The sequence below is a fragment of the Drosophila mauritiana genome, chromosome 2R, assembly GCF_004382145.1.
Source record: "Drosophila mauritiana strain mau12 chromosome 2R, ASM438214v1, whole genome shotgun sequence".
Taxonomy (NCBI): domain Eukaryota; kingdom Metazoa; phylum Arthropoda; class Insecta; order Diptera; family Drosophilidae; genus Drosophila; species Drosophila mauritiana.
The window spans coordinates 11,780,657-11,798,933 of NC_046668.1; the positions used below are offsets into that span (position 1 = coordinate 11,780,657).

At 43.8% G+C, this 18,277-nt stretch overlaps 1 protein-coding gene across 1 annotated transcript; it reads right to left on the minus strand.

The window, feature by feature from the left end:
* Positions 1-12,781: 12,781 nt before the first annotated feature.
* Positions 12,782-14,635, minus strand: LOC117136478 (gamma-butyrobetaine dioxygenase). Its single transcript, XM_033297415.1, has 2 exons — positions 13,719-14,635; positions 12,782-13,322 (listed from the first exon to the last, which is right to left on the minus strand). Exons 1-2 carry the CDS (start codon positions 14,609-14,611, stop codon positions 12,986-12,988), a joined length of 1,230 nt encoding a protein of 409 aa, XP_033153306.1. The 5' UTR covers positions 14,612-14,635; the 3' UTR covers positions 12,782-12,985.
* Positions 14,636-18,277: the final 3,642 nt, after the last annotated feature.

Here is an 18,277-nt window from a genome sequence, read left to right on the forward strand (position 1 = left end):
CGCCGCACTCGTTTCGCCTTCGTGTCGCGAGTTCGTGTGCTCTGCGTGCTTCGTGCGTGTCTCTCGTCGCGGCCGAAGTTCATGCGTCCTTCGGGTGGTGTTCATTTTCCGGACTGCTTAACGTTCATTTCCAGCACTTCCCCTTCGGGTTTTTATTTTGCTTCAGCCCGTTTGAGCCGCTTTGGTGCAGTTATTATTATGCGCTGGCTTTGTCTCCTGGCTCTAATTTACAGTTTCATTTAGTCGGGGTCAGACTATAAATAGTCGCGCTCATTTGCCGCCAGACATGGGCTGCCATTTCGGGGCTTTCCATTTCGCAGACACGAAACCCCCGCCACGAACCCATCCACCCACACCGTAGCCCCGTTCGAACGCCAAACGCCATCAAATCAAACACGAAAATCAAATTTGTAAACAGCGTTCAAGTGGCACAGAACATACGAGCGGAAAGTGGGCGGGAAAATCACTTCCCCACCTGGCATAAATTGTTGCCTTTGCTGCCTGCCATTAAAATAAACCGCTAAACGGGCAATATTTCGGCACGCTCCAAGCCAAGTCAAGTGCTCCCGGCTCCTTTGCATATGAAAGGCCAAACAGAGAACTTATAAAACCGCTGAGGAATTACCTTACGGGGGAAGGGGAGTGGATTTCTTTTCTGACTTTTCAACTTTCCAGCAGCCACTCGATAGGCGATAAGCGATAAGCAACCGGAAATGGCTGTTTGCTGGCAAATTGGTTGCACGGCTGACTCGCAACAAAGCGCGATACAATTTTTGCACTTAGCCGCATTTCGTGTTTTGTAAACTTGCCACATTCAATTAGCCGCAAGTGCACAGTGCACATAAAGCGGCGATTTCTAATTTCGATCTGTCAAACGCAAGGACCCAAGATCGATGGCAGCCGATAAAAAAGTATTTCCACCCGTTACAATCGCTCGGAAAATCTCAATTGGTGCTCGTGTGCCAGAGTGGTCGAAATCATTTACAATTCATGTGGAAAATGTTCGTCTAGTGCATTGTGCAGCAATTTATGCTTAAATAAAGAGGCAGACAGGCCTGAACAGTTACTGAAATTTCACTGGCAGAACCTAATTCGCCGTTCGTACTAACTTGCATCACGTGCAGCTTCAAAAGAAGGCGAAAAACCCATGTGGTAAGGTTCACCTGGTCGATGATGAGTTGGAAAGTCAGCCAGGAATCGGGTGTCGTCCAGCTCACACACATCCTGAAAAGGGGAGTGAGTGGCAGTAAGGGCCAAATTGGAGCCACATCGCTGTGACCATTAGACTTAAGCTGCCGTAACCAACTCGTGAGATGGAAGCCTGGCCAATGTGATGGTGGCAAACAAAGCCAACGATTCGGGAGGGCCACCAGCACAGATATAATAATAACCAGGGCTGCGAGTAAGATATATAAGATGATGGTTATTGTGTCCACACCATCAAATCGGCCACAGAAGGGGTTAATGGTGATATGGTGGAGGACGCTGAGAGCTTATCCCTTCCTAAACAGAAAACGAACCAAGCCCAGATTGAGTAACATTAAAGTAGGGACGCTTCAAGCACGGCTGTATATTCCTTAGTAGAAACATGAAACTTAATTTCATTGATTTAAAGTATATACTAACTTCATAAAATGAAAATGCAAAAAATCCATGTTATTTAGAAGCTTTTGTGCGTGAGTTTTGACCCACAGTAGTCTGAAATACCATAAAATAACTCACTGCCTTTATCTCATTACTCAAACCCATTGATCTCTTCATGACTACGATAATCGTCTGTCCAGGTCACAGCACTAATTATTCCTGGCCCCGGGCTCCATTGAGCTAAGCCCTCGAGCTATCGTTTGGATTCATCATAAAATCGCAAATTCAATTTGTTTGACACAATCTAAACCAATATTTTAGGAGAGCCGCAAGCTGCGGGACGGGACGCCTGCTCCCGTGGAATGGTTATGGCCATTGAGGTTGTGGAGGAATGCCAGTGAACGTTGGCCGCATCGGCAAATTATGACCACGAAAATAAACGAGTTACGCGAAAAGCCAGAAACCGTGCGCAGTTTGCAGTTTGCATTGTGCAATGTGCACTATGGGATCCTGGATTCAGGAGTTTGGAGTTTGAAGCTTGGAGCTTCGAGTTTGCACTTTGGTTGTAGGATGTTGGCCATTGCAGATGCCCATGGAGCTATGCCATCGCCTGACAGCAGAAAACCAAAAATTTTGATTTATGGCCGGGGCATAAACTGCATTTGACGCGACTGTCTCGCTCTCGTTCCTGCTTTCACTCATTTGCTCTATGTAGGTCTTTCTCTCTCTAGAAAGAGTGGGCTGTGCATGATATGGCTACACATATAATCAAATAGTGGCAACAAATGCGAGGATACTCCCGGATCGCCCAGGCATATGAACGGTGACATGGCAGGCACGAAATTGCAGTGAGAATGCCATTTTTCCGACGGATTTTCATAGTCCCTGTAAGTGTTCGAGTGTGCGTGTGTGCGTGTGCACCGGAAGTGCGAACGCAATATCGTGAATCTGCTACACTCACACACTCTCCCGTTCGCTCCGTCTCGCTCACATATGGAGTTTTCCCCGACGTAATGATGATTAAGCATTGTAATGAAATTGCAAATTGGCGCCACGAAACCATCCATGCAGTGAAGGCGAAAAGGGGTACGTTTACCTTACCCGCCAAAATAAAAAGCTGACATTTGTAACAAAAAGTTTTCTTAAATAATGCCAAAGCTTGCAATATATTAATGTAAGTAGTGTAAATATCTTTAGAACCGGTTTCAATTAATAAACAGATTATGTTACAGTGGATTTAGACTGAAAACTTAACCTCTGCCAAGCTAAAAATATAACTTGCTGATTTTATATTTTTCCAAAATTCCTTATAAAGGCCATATATTTGTAATCCCCATGGAAAATATTCGGACTACGCCCCTGCCATGTAACGTTTCATCAAAGGGAAAACTCGAATGACGAGGGGCGTTGATTTCAACAATTTCATTGCCGAAAGGCGGTGGTAATTGTATTGTAGTTGAGTGCCGAGAGCTAAATAAAACCGCTAATAAGCCAAATGACTAGCATTTGTCAAGAAGTCCGCTCAGAACTGGCCCATATTCTTCGCAAAGTCACTATTCGATTGCTTCGTGGCTAAAATTATAAGTTAATAAGAAGTCATTCAGACAAAATTCGGTTCAACTACGTACAAAATTGTCATTTTAATTTATGAATTTTTGGTATTTAGCTTTTAAAATTATGCATAATTAAAATCGCATTAATAATCCAGCTATGTAAGTTTATATTTTTGTATTCAAAGATAAATGCATTAATGCAATGCATTAATATTTTATGCGTAAGCCCAAGCTTTATGTTATTATAACATGAATTCTCTAAAATTATTTAGAATTTTATGAGTTAATTTACTTTAAGCAGCATTTTTAAAGACCACGAAAACTCCTAATGGTCAAAAGAAGGCAGGCATGACTTCCATGCTAACAATGAGACTCATTTAATTTACCAAAGAATATTACAGCCAGCATTAGTGTGTTTGGTTGACATTCCCCATTTAATATTTTAGAAACAGATTTTTAAAAAATAATGCTAGGAAAAATACACCAGGACAATGGGAAAGCACCGGCAGCATAATAATAATTCGGTGTGGCTGAGGAGGAGGAGGCAAAAAAGTCGGGTCAGGTGGATGAAATACAAACAAAACTGTCAAAAAAGCCAGCAAAAATTTTACATAATCAAAATAATGACTCTGATGCTGGATGGATGTGGGTTCGGACGGGGTCTGCGGACGGATTCCGCTCCAGAGCCAAGAAATACACAACAACAATAACAAAAATAAATAAAGGCAATGACAAAAGTAAATTTCGAAATGCAAACAAAGGTAACACAAGGTGGGCGGAAGGTTTCCGGCTAATCTCTCAAGTGGCAAATGCATTCAAATGAATGTCAGGGATATTGAAGAGCACGGGCGGCATGGGAATGGGGATGGTGGTGGTGGTGGCTGGCGGAGGCATAGTCCTGCGGGCAGGACGAAGTGCTGATGCAGCAAGGACAGGGTCTCAATGGCAACGCGGCCTCAGCGAGGAGCTTAACACATGCACTTGAAATTTAATATCACTGCCGGCTGCATTTTATTATAGCATACTTTCCAGCTGCCCCATCCTTCCACCTTTGGCGGCCGCTCATCCTCATCCTCATCTACTCCTTGGAGCCGGCACAATAATCCCTCATATTTATTTTTGCAAAATTATTTGCTTTGTCTGATTGCGGATTTGCAGCTGCAGCGTTTGCACAGTTACTTTGCAGAAACAGCAGCAGTAGCAGCAGCAGCAGCAACAGCAGCATCATCAGAATCCGAATCAGAATCAGAATGAGCAGCAAAGGCATCCTCCATAGGGGCTCCACAGTTGCCAGATTCGGTTCCGGGCAATGAATGAAAGTTCTTTATGGGCATTCGGGCCCGAGCCGGGCACTCATTTAATATGAAAGCAAATTGCATAAAATCACACCTGCAAGCCAACTTAGCACCCGTCTTGCCCAAGGTCCTCCGGTTACCTGGCAGCCAATCCCTGGCGCTTAGCGAAAAGGACGAGAGTCCTGGTCCAGGACTCGGCTCCTAGTCAAATTGTAGCCTGCAAGCGGGAGGACATTACACAGAGCGGAAAACTGAGCTTTATACAAATTACTTTAGAATACTCCTATAACTATTTAAAACCATATTTTTGTTTAACGATCACATTTACTTGTTTTACTTCATTTATTGTTAGCTTGAAGAATAGTTTTAAAATTTTGTTAGAATGTCTTTGGTCACTTTGAGCACAGCAGATCTTTAAAACTGCTTTATAGGTATTAATATAATTATTTTCTCAGTGCATGACAGCTATAGCCGTGCAAATATCGACTGCAAGGCCCGAGTGCAAACAACATGCTGCCCATCCAGCGAAGTGATGTCCTGGCCCTGGCCCTGTCCACCTACGCCACCACCACCAGCACCACATCCGCATGCTCAACCCCATCCGCCGCCGCCTCCTTTGGCAGTTGTAAAAACACGTTTATGGACTCTCCCCCTTGCAGAGTGTCTCTGTCTGTGTCCACATCCCACATCTTGACTGCATGCCAAAAATACTGCCACCGGAACGGAACAGAACGGAGCGGAGCTGAACTGAACTCAACTCAACCGAACTGAACCGAAGTGCACTGCACTTCACTGTCACCTAGCGATTACACGGGCAAGGATAAAGGATGCAGGGATCCAAGGTGGCGGCGATGTGGGGAGAGGGCGGCTCAAGGGCGAGTGGGTGGCAGAAGCAACTTTACGATGTCTTGCAAAGAATTTCCGGAGATGGGGGTTCAACCCACACAAATAAAGTCGCGTAATGGGCCTGTTACTAATTTTGTGGACATGTAAAAGTTGCATTCGTCCCAAGCAAATGCAGTAAAATGTCCGACAAACTCAAATTGGAATACACAAAATGGCCGAATGTGTTTGTTAATAGAAAACTCCGTCGTTAAGGGCCATCATGAGAACAGCGGTGATAAAATAGGCTTTAAATTTATTTGAAAACAATAATGGTTTTCAATTCATCTAGAAACCTTGTATTTTCATCAATATTTTAATATTTTAAATATTTTAAAATATCCTTTATTCTAGTGCGCAAATATATAATTTTTCTTAATTTTTAAGGGAAGTACAAATATATCAGTTATGTAGTTACGAACTGGTAACTGCCGGCAATTAGAAACTGCCAGCTCCTGGTCCATTCATCCCTCTCTTTCTTTGCCCAGACACCCGTCTCTTTCTGCCGTGCGGTTCCAGTGAAATTGCATACGCTTAGGCGTTGGTCTTTTGGTAGCCCTGTGTTTATGTAGCTGTCACGGCCACGCCTTGTCGCAGTTGGCACTTTGCAAAACGCCCACGTTGCAGTTGCAGTTGCACTTGCAGTGGCCCCTGTTGTTGTTTTTGTTGTTGTTGTCAACGCTTCGATTTTGCAGCTGTAGACAATAAATTTGTGCCCGCTCATTGTCAACTAAAATCAAAAACATAATTCAGAGCTGCCAGCACACGAGCGCCAGAGGCCGCAATGTTATGCAATAAGTGTCTGTGTGCGAATGCGAGTGCGAGTCCTGGGCATGAAATTAACACAAATGCCAAAACAGCAGCGGCAGCAGTAGCAGCAGCAAGTGGGCGTGGCCGAGGCCTAAGGACTCCGGGCAACGGACATCCGGACACTGCAGAGTGTGGAGCCGTAGTCCGTGTGCGCTTGCATTTAATGCATTCGCAGCTGCAGGAACAGCCACATCAGCCGTTGACCACAAATCGGCAAATCCATCTCAGCAGGCGGATACATTTGGTCACACAAATGCACTGAGAGAACAAGTAAGAGATCTTACTAACAATAACCTATGATAACATATAAAACAAAAACAGGCTTTAACGAGCTAAAAATTAGTGACGATTGGTGTCCAAGCTGTCCGCGGCGAAGGTCTGTAAGTGGTGTTTAAAATTTAGCTTTTAAAAGCTGATATATTTCCACTTGTTTGAGGTACCCACAAAACAATGTCCCAAATGAAAAGTATTCCATATATGTTATTAAAACAATAATAAACATATTTAGTTCTGAAAACTAACAATAGGAATAGTACATCAGTGTTGTGTAGCTATAATTTAAATGGCAAAACGGAAACATTTTCTTCTCTGTGAATAAACAATACTGGGCCGCTTGGAATGACTTCCGGTAGTCGTCGGTGTTGTTTGTTTAAGGCAAATATCAAATAACGATCGAGGAGCAGACTTCAAATATTCAGGCTTTCCACTACCACTGCCACGCCCCCTACCAAACAACACCCACCGCCCACAGACTAACGACCCACATGACAACCACTAATCTGCACTTGTAGTGACATTATATGGACATTTGTAATTTCCGGTCGATGCCATTTTTATAACCCTGTTCAGAACGCATAAAAGAAAATTTGCAACAATAGGGCTTACAACAATAAGCTGCTGACCAGAAAAGAAAGGCCAAGAAGTGGGTTTATTTTTTGTGGGGGGGTTGGGAAAAAAGGGTTTCGGTTATTTGGGTGCCAACTTTTGGGTCACAAAAGGCGACAACTTCAGCTCGTTTACTATTAAAAAAGGCACCCACACAAGCAGAGCTGGCAATTCGATTCTGTTTACGGGCTCTCATAAAAACTTGAATTTTATTTCAAGCGCCCAGGAGTCAATGGCAGTCAAATGTGTGAGCGTCTAATGAGGCTAACTTGCCATAGAAAAGGGGGTGGATAAACACCCACACACACACACTCAGCCAGAATATCTGGGGTCCTAACCAAATATGCTGGAAAATGAAGGCTTGCCACATTTGCTTAGTCTGTGAAAATGTTTGGCTTATTGCCTTATTAAGTTCATAAAACGTTCGAGTATTTAAAGGCAACTGAAAGTGCTTATGAAATTATTGCCAGTACACAGATTCCCAGGCAATGGCACACCTGTGCTAGGCCGTAAACCAATTAGCCAAATAGGAGCTCGAATTGCAGCCAGGCTGCTTTTCAGCTTTTCTCGCACAAGGCATTTTCCCCGGCAATCTCCTGCGTTTCCATTAAAAAGGAAATTGAAGTTTACAAGTTTCGTGCAGGCAAAACAATGAACTATCCTTTAATTTTCTCAACTGAAGGATAAGCAGAGGCAAGTATAGTTAGCAATTAGGGTTAAAGCTAAAATATATAAAGTTATTTTCTTTTCATGTGTATTTTTTATGAAAGTGCTCAAAACTTTAAAACTTACTATGGAATAAAATATAAACTGAACCTAAAAATGTGGCAGAAATATTCATAGATAATTTGATTTGGATCATATAGTTTCACAAAATTCAAAAATAGACAATAATCAACCCACAATTTGAGTAATCTAGTTAAAAGTATGAGCCTATAAAAGTGGAGATTATAAATATTAAATGTAGTAACCAGATTACAAATATTTAAATTTCAATGCGACTTTTCTCAGCTCAAGAATTTACCATAATGATTATAAATATGTAAAAGCCGATTAAACAAAGCAATTAAAGCCCTAACACGTTTGTTATCTCAGAATTGCATTTGAATCCATTGCAAAAATTCAAACAAAAATCAATTTGTTATGGAAATCAACATTTGATGGGCACACAACCCGTATGTCGGAGTTCAGCCGGAGGACAAAGGACTTCTTTTTATATTTCGGCCATGCCCGGAGGTCGTAGGTGTGACGGCAAATAAGGTTTAAACGCTTGCTTCATTTGGCCCAGGTGGAAAAGTCAATATTGCGGCTTTAGTTGGGAAATATTAACTGTCTCCGGTTGCAAGCACCTCGGCTGCCGGACAGCTTCGTCCTGCGTCCTGTGTCCCGATTCCTGTGCCCTGGGATAAAGGTAAACCTCAACTATTTGCATGCAATTTGTAGAAAATAGAAAATAATCAAAGCAATGTGCAGCTAGCCATGAAGTGGGGCGAGCAAAACGGGAAATGAGACGAAGTGTGGTGGAAAGTGGGGAAAGTGTGGGCCAAGGGGCAGTAGCTACTTAGCAAACATCAACACCTGTTAAGGGTTACACTCGAGAACAAAGCTGCAAATTGGCTGGTGGTAAGTGCAGCTATGGCTAAGGGCAACACAGCCCCAAGCCACCAAAAACACAACCACCCACAGCACTGACCGCCCACCAAAAACACCCACCCACCTGCAACAACAACAACAACATCTAATCAATTTAGCACAGTGCAGGGAGAAAGAGAGACGGGCATACACACACAGTGAAAGAGACGGGGCGAAGGAAATTCTGCTGACCGCAGGCAATGGAATTGTTCCGGGTTACGGCTTCCCGGGCCATGGTGCTATAGAAATGGCCAGGGCCGAAAGCATTGGGCTCCTAACTTCATTATGAGATTTGTGTAATTGTTAACCAATTTACCGTTACGTTTTCCATGCCACAAGCCACAAGCAAAATCGGCCAATCGGCAACTGGGGGGAAAGCCCCCTCCCCATTTTGCTCGGTAATCTCGATAACACCCGTGATATATGGTTCAAATTATAATGCCGGAAATGTTATTAATTCAAAGCGAACCTCAATTTCTGGGCACTAATTACGATGTTCTTGCAATGATGATAATGAGGAAGTGGCCAGCAGCCATCAGCAATTGTACATTCGGCTGGACTTCAGAGACTTCAAAACACTCAACTAGACAAGCTGTGTTTCTGTTGCTAGATTTATGCATATTATATAGTATTTACATACTTTTGTCAGCTGCACTTATGCGAATTTCCCAAGCAAGAAGAAATTACACTTTAAACACTCTGATATTTGATATTTGCGTGTGGTTCGTATAATATTTATCTTAAAATTATGCTCATTAATGCCACTCAATTAAAGCATTAAATTAAATTGAATGGCCTTTGTTTGCCCTTAATTGGATTCAACAGCCGCTTTTTGTGGCACATATCCTAAAGATATATAAAATGTATACCTCATGTTAAGCTGCCAATTTTTAGCAACATTTTAGCGCGCCCTAAATAAATACTCATGAATATTGGTGGATAGCTATAAATCCCCTTTGGAAAGGCATATATATATATTCACCTGTGCCCCACCCACATCCACTCCATTAACGTGGATTTTATGACCTACTGGCGCCACACCATTTTATAATAGAGCCGGTGTTAGCCTAATTAAAAATGCCAAATGATGTTGCTGCAGCCGCTGGCTAAATGAGAATTATTTGCATGTGCACTGTGTTGCATGAATGGCGTTGACAACCAGCTAATGTTGCAGCATTGTCAGGGATTTGGCCCAGTTTGTAATACAGCAAATAGGCTCCTCCCCTCCCACCTTTTATTACAACCCGAATGACCTTTAATTGTTTGATGGCACACACACACGCAGTCGTACTGTGGCGGCTCAAAAACCACTTTCGCTTATTGGAAAGGATGCAGGATGCAGGATGGCTGGTTTATTGATCGGCGGAATGCTTTTAAGACGCGGGCATAAAAATAATAATGATGCCACGGCGTGGTGTCAAAGGGGCAGGCGGCAGCAGGCAGCTGGAGCCAGAAGCTGGCAGCTGCACATAGAAATAAATATTTATATGGTCGGCGTCTATAAATTGAATGGCGAAAGGGTTGCGCGCACCACCCACCACCCACCCCACATATACCGCGAAAACTCAGGTGAGACAGGCGGGACTTATGGGCTTTGGGCCAAAACACACTCCCACACACAACATACACACACATAGGAGAAGCATTTGGACCTGGACATTTTTACGATGTGATTTCACATAACCACAACAGACGTGCAGACAAACAGGAGCAGGACGAAGGACGCAGGATGCAGGACGGGGGAGCGGAAAAAGACGACATAAGTTGCAGACGCGCGTTGGTGATAAACTTGGAAATTGCCAGGACGAAGGGTCTGGCAGGACGAACGGGAATTTATTACCCTCCAGCGGCATCAAGGAGCTCACATCCGCGACGAGAGCAGCACAAGCGGATTCTAATAAGCAAAATGCGCTGTCCTGCAGCGGAATCGGAATTATGGGGCATTACCCAAGGAGCAGCCTTAACCCTTGTTCACCCCGAGACCATTCCCTCAAACTGACAATCACTCGCTGTAACCCATAGTTGTGGCTTGATTTCGATGGCACGCCAAGCATAACGAAGGCATTAATTTTCGAGAATCACAGGCTAGAAAATACAGATGTCCTTCGCTGATTTTGCAAGTGTCAGCGCGACGATGATGGCCCTCCCACTCGCCTTTAATCGAGTCGAGCTGAGTTGAGTTGATTTAATTCAATTCATGGACAGACAATGATTACGTCAATTGCCGCATGTTTATCATTGTGACAGCCCAAACTTGGCATTGTCCTGGCCAAAATCTTGGCACACAAACCCGACCGCAATCCCAATAGGAATAGGATGGCGGCCAAGAAGCCGCGGCGGAAATTGTGGAAATCGTATGTAAGCGCATTAGTTGGGCGATTGTGCGAGTGTCATGCTGGAAAACCCTTTCTCTGCCACTGAAATATTCCCAAATGCTGTTGCTTTAGCCAAAAAAAAAAAAAAATGTAATATGGGGGTCATTATGATCATGCATATGGTTGCAAATTGGGTCTCATTTTCATGGCAGATCAGGAAAAATGTAGATAAGGACACAAAGCGGGTCAAAGATGTGTGTGTTTTCAAAACGAGTTATGCAGATTGAAGTTTACGTTAACAAAACTTAATATGTGCACTGAACTTGTATAAACTTTAAATAGAAATTTATTAGTATATATTTTAAGATTTTGGCAAGTTTTTTTTTGCTTGTCTTCAATCACAAAACTGATTCCTTTAATCAGTTTTAATATATACATAGATTTGTTTCATTTATAATATAATTATTTTACCTTTTTATAAAGGTTTGTACATTCTAGATTATTAATTCTAAATGACATCAAGTTACCTGAGAAATTCGCACACTTTTTGTCTTGGTTGACCATTTGGCCAATTAGGGGTATCCTTTTAAGCCGGTAAGAGGTATATGGTACACCACCCAGGGGTGCGATTCAGAGCAGGTTTTCAATTACACATTATGACTGCTGCACGGTCTGGCTGGAAGCTGCAGTAAAATTTCAACTACCCCGAAAACTCACTCGCACACATTCCGAAGAAATTGGATTTGCGACTGGTGGCTTTTCTTTCTTCTTGGGCATTTTCCGCTTGCATTTGGCTCGTTTTTTATGGCCTGCCCCCCTCCAATCGTCTCCCATTCGAAGTTCCCGGCCCGTTGACTTTTATGAACTTATAAACAAGGGAAACGGGGCACAACCCTTTCGGCCTGTTGCTGCCACAGCTACTTCCAGTGCTTATTATGTGGATTATTAGAGGGATTTACCCGATGCCATGTACAAATTCATGTGCTCCAACTCGGATTCCGGATTCCGGCTGCTGGCTGTCGGATGCCGGGCTGCTTCCTCCGCTCCCGCACTTGGTCCTGGCATCAATGACATAAATAAAAAGATTTCCAAAGGATTTGCCTGCGGGACACCGCACCCAAACACCCGAAAAAAAGCGAGGGGAAAACACCCCGACATTCCAGCCAAGTTTTCCCAGTCCCCCGTGAAAATCTTGGAGGTGTGTGGGTGTGATTTACTCGCATGCCAAGAGCTAAGAGCTCTGCCAAGTCGGTGTTGATCTGGGCATTGCCATAAATTGATAATAGAAATATATACCTATATGCACATATATACACATATATATATATGGACATACTGTTGACTCAACTGGCCACTGATAAGCCACTTTGTTGCCCGGCGTAAACAATGACGTGTGCTGGACTTTCACTTCCAGTGGCCTGTTTGGCTAGCAGCTGTGTATTGAATCACGGATTAGCCTGCATACCCTGTAATTTAAGGTAGATTATATTGCTGCTTATTAATTTTAAAATAATTTAATATTTTCCAAATAATAATATTAACGGAAATTGAGTATATTCGAATTATGGAAAACTACCGTTGAATATTATGAATAAGCTTAAGAATCGAATGCATAAAACTTTTAAAGATTTTAAAACATTGCGTATTGTCTAACATTCCCATTGCATTTTCCAACAGGGTAGCGAAACTAATAGAATTACTTATCAGCCAGATGTTCACGTTTAACAGATTAGTAAACTTCTCGAGTGACTTCTTCTTCCTCTTCGAAAGGCCTTAAATCACACGTTTAACCCAATTAAATAATGTCAATTAGCATTGAGGTGTGTCAAAGGCTTAGAAACCATTAAAATTGTATTTATTCAAAATGTCAATAAATGGTTTAATTTCACGTGCAGAATAAATGCGAAAGTAACTTAATGATACTACTCCGTCTACTGCTACCACATTGCGATGTCAATCAAAGCGTTTTGGCATTGATAGATGGCTAATTAATGTGGCAATAAGCACATGTGGCTGCTGCTCCTGCTATCTAAGGAGCATCAGGTGGGCTGGAGGTGGCACTGGCATTCCGCAGGACCCTCAGGCGCGAGTACACAATGTCCCAGTCGACGAAGGCGCCCAGGATGTGGCGCACATTGCGGTCTGTGTCGTCGTACCCGGTACGTCCGTGGACCAGGCGCAAATTGTCGAACGTGAGCACGTCGCCGGGCGTGGTCTTGAATCTGCAGGAGTGCTCGTGGGCCAGGCCCACAAAGGTGGCCATCGCATCGTACCACGGACGCACCTGCTCCACCGGCACGCTGAAGTGGCTGTCGCGTTGCGGAATGCTGTGGTTGATGCGCACACACCGGCCCTCCGCGTCCAAGCTGCAAGAGATCGAAATGTTAGCCAGGCTCTGCTGGGGCAGCTATGCATGTCCCTCCTCAACAAATGGTTCCCTCCACCTAAAAACATTTGAACTATTTTTCAAGATAACAGAAACATTTCAAGTTGCGAGAAAAATAGATTTTAAAAGTGCAGAAAATGCTTGAAAAATAAAAACTCGGGAATAGCATTTCTTAAAGTATTTAAAGTAATTTTAAATGAATTGAATTAGCAATAAAGTTTCCCCTTGCATTACAAAATGCAACTTAACTAAGTAAGTTATGGTTTTAAACATTTGGTAAATTCTTAAATGCACCTATTCGCCTATAGAAACCGATCAAAGGAACTCCCTCAATATAAATCTCCTTTATTGGACTCCCAATAAAAAATCTACTTACTTGATGACCGGTGCCCTCCAGATATTATGAAACTGCAGATCGCCGTCGCTTCCGATGTCCGCCCAGTCCACGGGAGTCTGGCAGAGAGCCCGGAACTGCTCCGGATAACGTTCCCGCATCACCTCCGCCACATAGAAGGCATCGGCCAGCAGATTGACTCCACCGGGCGACGCGGACTGTTCCAAGGTGTGCAGCATGGTCACTCCGGGCAGGTACTCAAAGTAGGGCATATCCGTGTGGAGCGGTAGTGGTGCGGCCAAGTAGGCGTAGTTGCTGGCTCCAGGCTGAGCCCTAACACTGAATTCCTCTCCATAGGTGGTGCGTCTCATGAAGCCCACCCGGTTGGACAATCTCCGAAGGACGTCCATATCCAGGGGTGCTTCCTTGACCAAGGCCACTCCGTACACTGCCAGGTGCTGGAGCCATTGCTGCAACGCGGAGTCGCAATCGATCAGTTCTTGGTAGTAGAACACCTGACGAATTTGCTCAAAGTCCAGACCGCTCCACAACTTCTGATCCGGGCGGTAGAAGTCACGCAGGTAACGCTGGCGGTTCGCGGATGAGAAGTCCCGCTCCCTCAGCCAACTGAACGGATACTGGGAGACATGTCCATCGGACCACTCTATACACAGGACCTCCTGGTCCACGTCCACGCTCTGCCGCAGGACCCGCACACTGGTGTCCAGATGGTTCCACAGCTGGGGCAACCTACTCAGTGTCTGTGGCAGATAGCACTGCTCGCAGCGGCAATTATCACGCAGCCAGATGTCCGGGAACTGCATGTCCCGGTGATCAGGATCCGGAACCTGAACCAGGCGCGACTGATCCTGCTCCTTTGGCGGAGCCAACTTGGGCGGTTGGCTAGGCAAATCTCGGCGATCCGCTTGGAACATCTTGAGCAACCTACCACTATGTCTTCCGATTGCGGAATGATTTGCCTGAGTTGGGCGTGGAGTAAAAAGCCCACGCTCGGGGGTACGTGGCCATTTGATGGACCAGATTAAATATAACGTGATGTTTACATCTTGAGCTACACTTAAAAAATTAAATTGAAACCAATGAAAAATTGTTTCCAGCCGTATCATAAATACTAGTATTTTCTAAGTTTGTAGCCTGTTTGCATTTGTTTAAGAATTAGCTGAGAAAAATACTAATGGCAAGAAGTCTTGCGTAATCATCACCTGATCACCTGATCCAATTTGTCATTTATATAATTAGTTTATCCTGTAAATGACATAATTTATAAATATTAAATGTTTTTATAAAGAACTAAATACATTTTCCAAAATAATAATAACATTTTATGTTAGTAGTTCTATATTTTTAGCATATTGGATAAAAATAGATATCATCTATGAACTGCCTGTTTTTTCTTTGAGTGTACGACTAGTGTACGACCATCTATCCCTTATCAATCCTTTGTGAGCAGTGCAGATTGCTGTCGCAGCGTTTTTTTCTTGTTTTTAGCTGGGCGATGGATTCTCCCCTCGCTTTAAGCCCCCGCCACTGGAGCTGTAAAATTAAAAATGCAAAATTAATTTCTGCATAAAACTGCTAACGCCAGCGATTTTGCATAATTGTTTGCCAGCTGCAGTCGAGCTGGGAAGGGGGCGTGGCTGTGGAAAAGCGCCATCTTCGACAGCCCTTTCATGGCGCGCCCCCACCCCCCCCCCCCCCCCCCCCCCCCATGCCACGACGCCCCTGGTCGCGGGAAGTGACGTCAATCATTGTTAGGCGCATTGATCACTTCATTCACATGCTCACATGCCACACCCACGTCGCTTGTTTCACCCAAACCAGTGGGGTGATTGCAATGCGAACATCCTGCTCCTGCAGCGTTGGAAAATCATAAACAATAACCATTTCATGCCGGGGAAAACAACGGGCACAGAATCGGCCAGCAACAAGCATATCTGGTAACCAGTATATATGGCGCGATTTTTAATTATCACTTTCGCATTCGCATTTTGTATTCGAGTATTGTCTGGCGCGAATACGACTCGTATCTATCCATCTACGGCGGCTCTATCATCGCCATTTCCACCATTTCCACTTCCATTTGCATTGCCATGCGAATCCTTTTACGCCCCCAAACAAAGAATGCGAGTCGAACAATCCATCGAATGCTCAGCTTTTAGTTGAGATTCTTCTCAGCGAGAAAGAGTATCTTCAATGTAAGCTGGGTTATATGGTATCGCAGATACTTTGCCAACAAGTTTTGAGAAGATATAGCTTGAATAAACGTTGGAGATACTAATGTATATATAAGGAGGTATTGTAACATATATATATCTCGTAGTACTAGGCCAAAAACAGATTCTAAGAAACTTAAAGAGCATTAGAAATGCGGTTTGCAGCACGATGCTGATTTCTACATTTCATGCATTGTTTGGAAGGAGTCCCAGTTTCCCCCAGCAGAACTTTATTGTTTTCAATTAAAAACACTCACAGCCCATTCAGCTAACGAATCCATTCGCTCGGCAGTTTTCATTCCGAGTATTCACGTATTCATAGGCTCGAAGGCGGCGGCAGCGAAAGCCGGCGACATGACACAATTGCAGATGCAAGTGAAATGTAATGAGGTGTAATGAAAATGCATTCAAGTGACAGTTTTTCCCCATTCGCGTAGACAAACCCACCTGCACTTAACAATAATCAAGCACAACAATAGTGACAAATATCGATGAAGTGAGCGATGAGACAGAGTAATGAATTTCTCAGATTCACTCAAAGTGTTTATTTTGAAAAGCAGCGATCTGAATAAGAGTGTTTTTATTTGTTATTTTTTAATAACATTTCCAAACAGGCAAATCCATGTTATCGGTTTACTCCGCAACCGATCAAAACATACCGCAAATTATGCAAAAACATTGAGTACAACACTTACGAAAATTAAACAAAACCCGCAGCGACCGCAACATATCCAACGAAACATGGCCCAAAACCGAAATTGGTTTATTTATTTCGCCGGCCATCAAATTGCAAATAAATCAGTTCCAAGGCTTACGTTTTAAATGCCTGAAATATTCATAAAGCCAGAAAGAGCGGATGTGAACAGGTGAGTGAACCCCGTGGCGGATGATGAGTAGAGCCGAGTCGAGTGGTTTGCATTCGAGTTAACAATGCCCGTCTAACGGTTTGGCACAATGGCCAACGCTTTGGGCCTAATTAGCCTCGTGGGCGGCGAGGATTTTGGATTTCGGATTTTCGGCTATCCGTGACAATGCCAGCGGAACGCATAATTAGGCAGAAAGCCCAGGCCCGACTACTCTTGAGAATGGTCCCCAAATTGGTCTTGGGCGTATTGTATTTCCATCCGGCTGAAGAAATCCTCGGAAAAAATCACTGTGCTGGCTGGCAAAGTGCAGTAAGTAGCTGCGGCCACTGTGGGTCACATAAATAAATGTGCCCACGAAATCCGTAAATATGATTAAGTGCCAAATTTATTTACAGCTCCCTGGTTGCCTTTAAAAAAGGCAGCCCCAAACGAAATAGCAAAAAAAAAAAAGAATGCTGGCAGACGCAAGGTGGAGCCGTAAGCCGGAGTCACCGCCTTCCGGAAGTGGATGGGCGGTGGCAGGTGGTGCCACCTGGCCAACCCGATTACAATTACGTGCGCTAATTGCACTTTAAACGCGTCCGAGCTTGTCAAGCCAGCCATCCATCCGTCCGTCTGTCTGTCCGTACGTCTGTCCGTCCGTTTGTCCGTCCGGTTTGTTCGCTGCCCGCACAATTCTGTTTCCCATTTTTATGGCATTTCCTTTGGCACAACTTACAACTACATAAATTTGCAAACATGATGTCCTTGCGCCAGGACTCTTTTCGTCCTGCCCACGAAACTCCCAGCCTCCAACTATTCCGGCTCCTGCATTGTAATGGCCCGGCTGCAAAGGCTACCAAGTCATCGTCACCGCCAGTGCCGTAATTCAAAGTGACGCTAAATTTAGTTTAATACACACACGGCACAGTGAGTGAATGGTAGTTAGTTACAAGTAAAAGAAGTTCAACTAACTAAATATATTCTGAGAACTTTTAGTGCATTAAGTATTATACAATTATTTGAAATTTAGCAAAACAACTTAATAAAATAAGTGTAATTTAAAATATGTGGTCATAACGACTGTTGATTTCCTGTTCACCCCGTTCATTATTAAATCGAATTTAACTGTTAATTCATTTAATTTTAATTAAATTAATTTAAATTAATTAAATTCCAAAGCAATAAGCTGTGACAACCAAGTGCAGGTGAAATAAACACAAAGCTGTCTTCTTAGTCGGCAGCAAGTGGCCCTTATAATGGGCCAAGGCGTAAGTCCATGTCTGGCTGCCTGTTCACCTGGCTGACTTTCAGCCCACATCCCACCACCCACTTACATACATGCCACCCGCTTTCTCACCTGCCGCATGGCAGCCGGTTCTTTTGCTCATTTACACCTTTTATTACGTATGCGTGCGTCGGTGCAAAAGCAAAGTTTGCAGTTTAGTTTGCCATTAACGTGGCCATAAGCGTTGGCCGCCCCGATATGTATGCCATTCCACCTGCTTGCTATTCATATGCA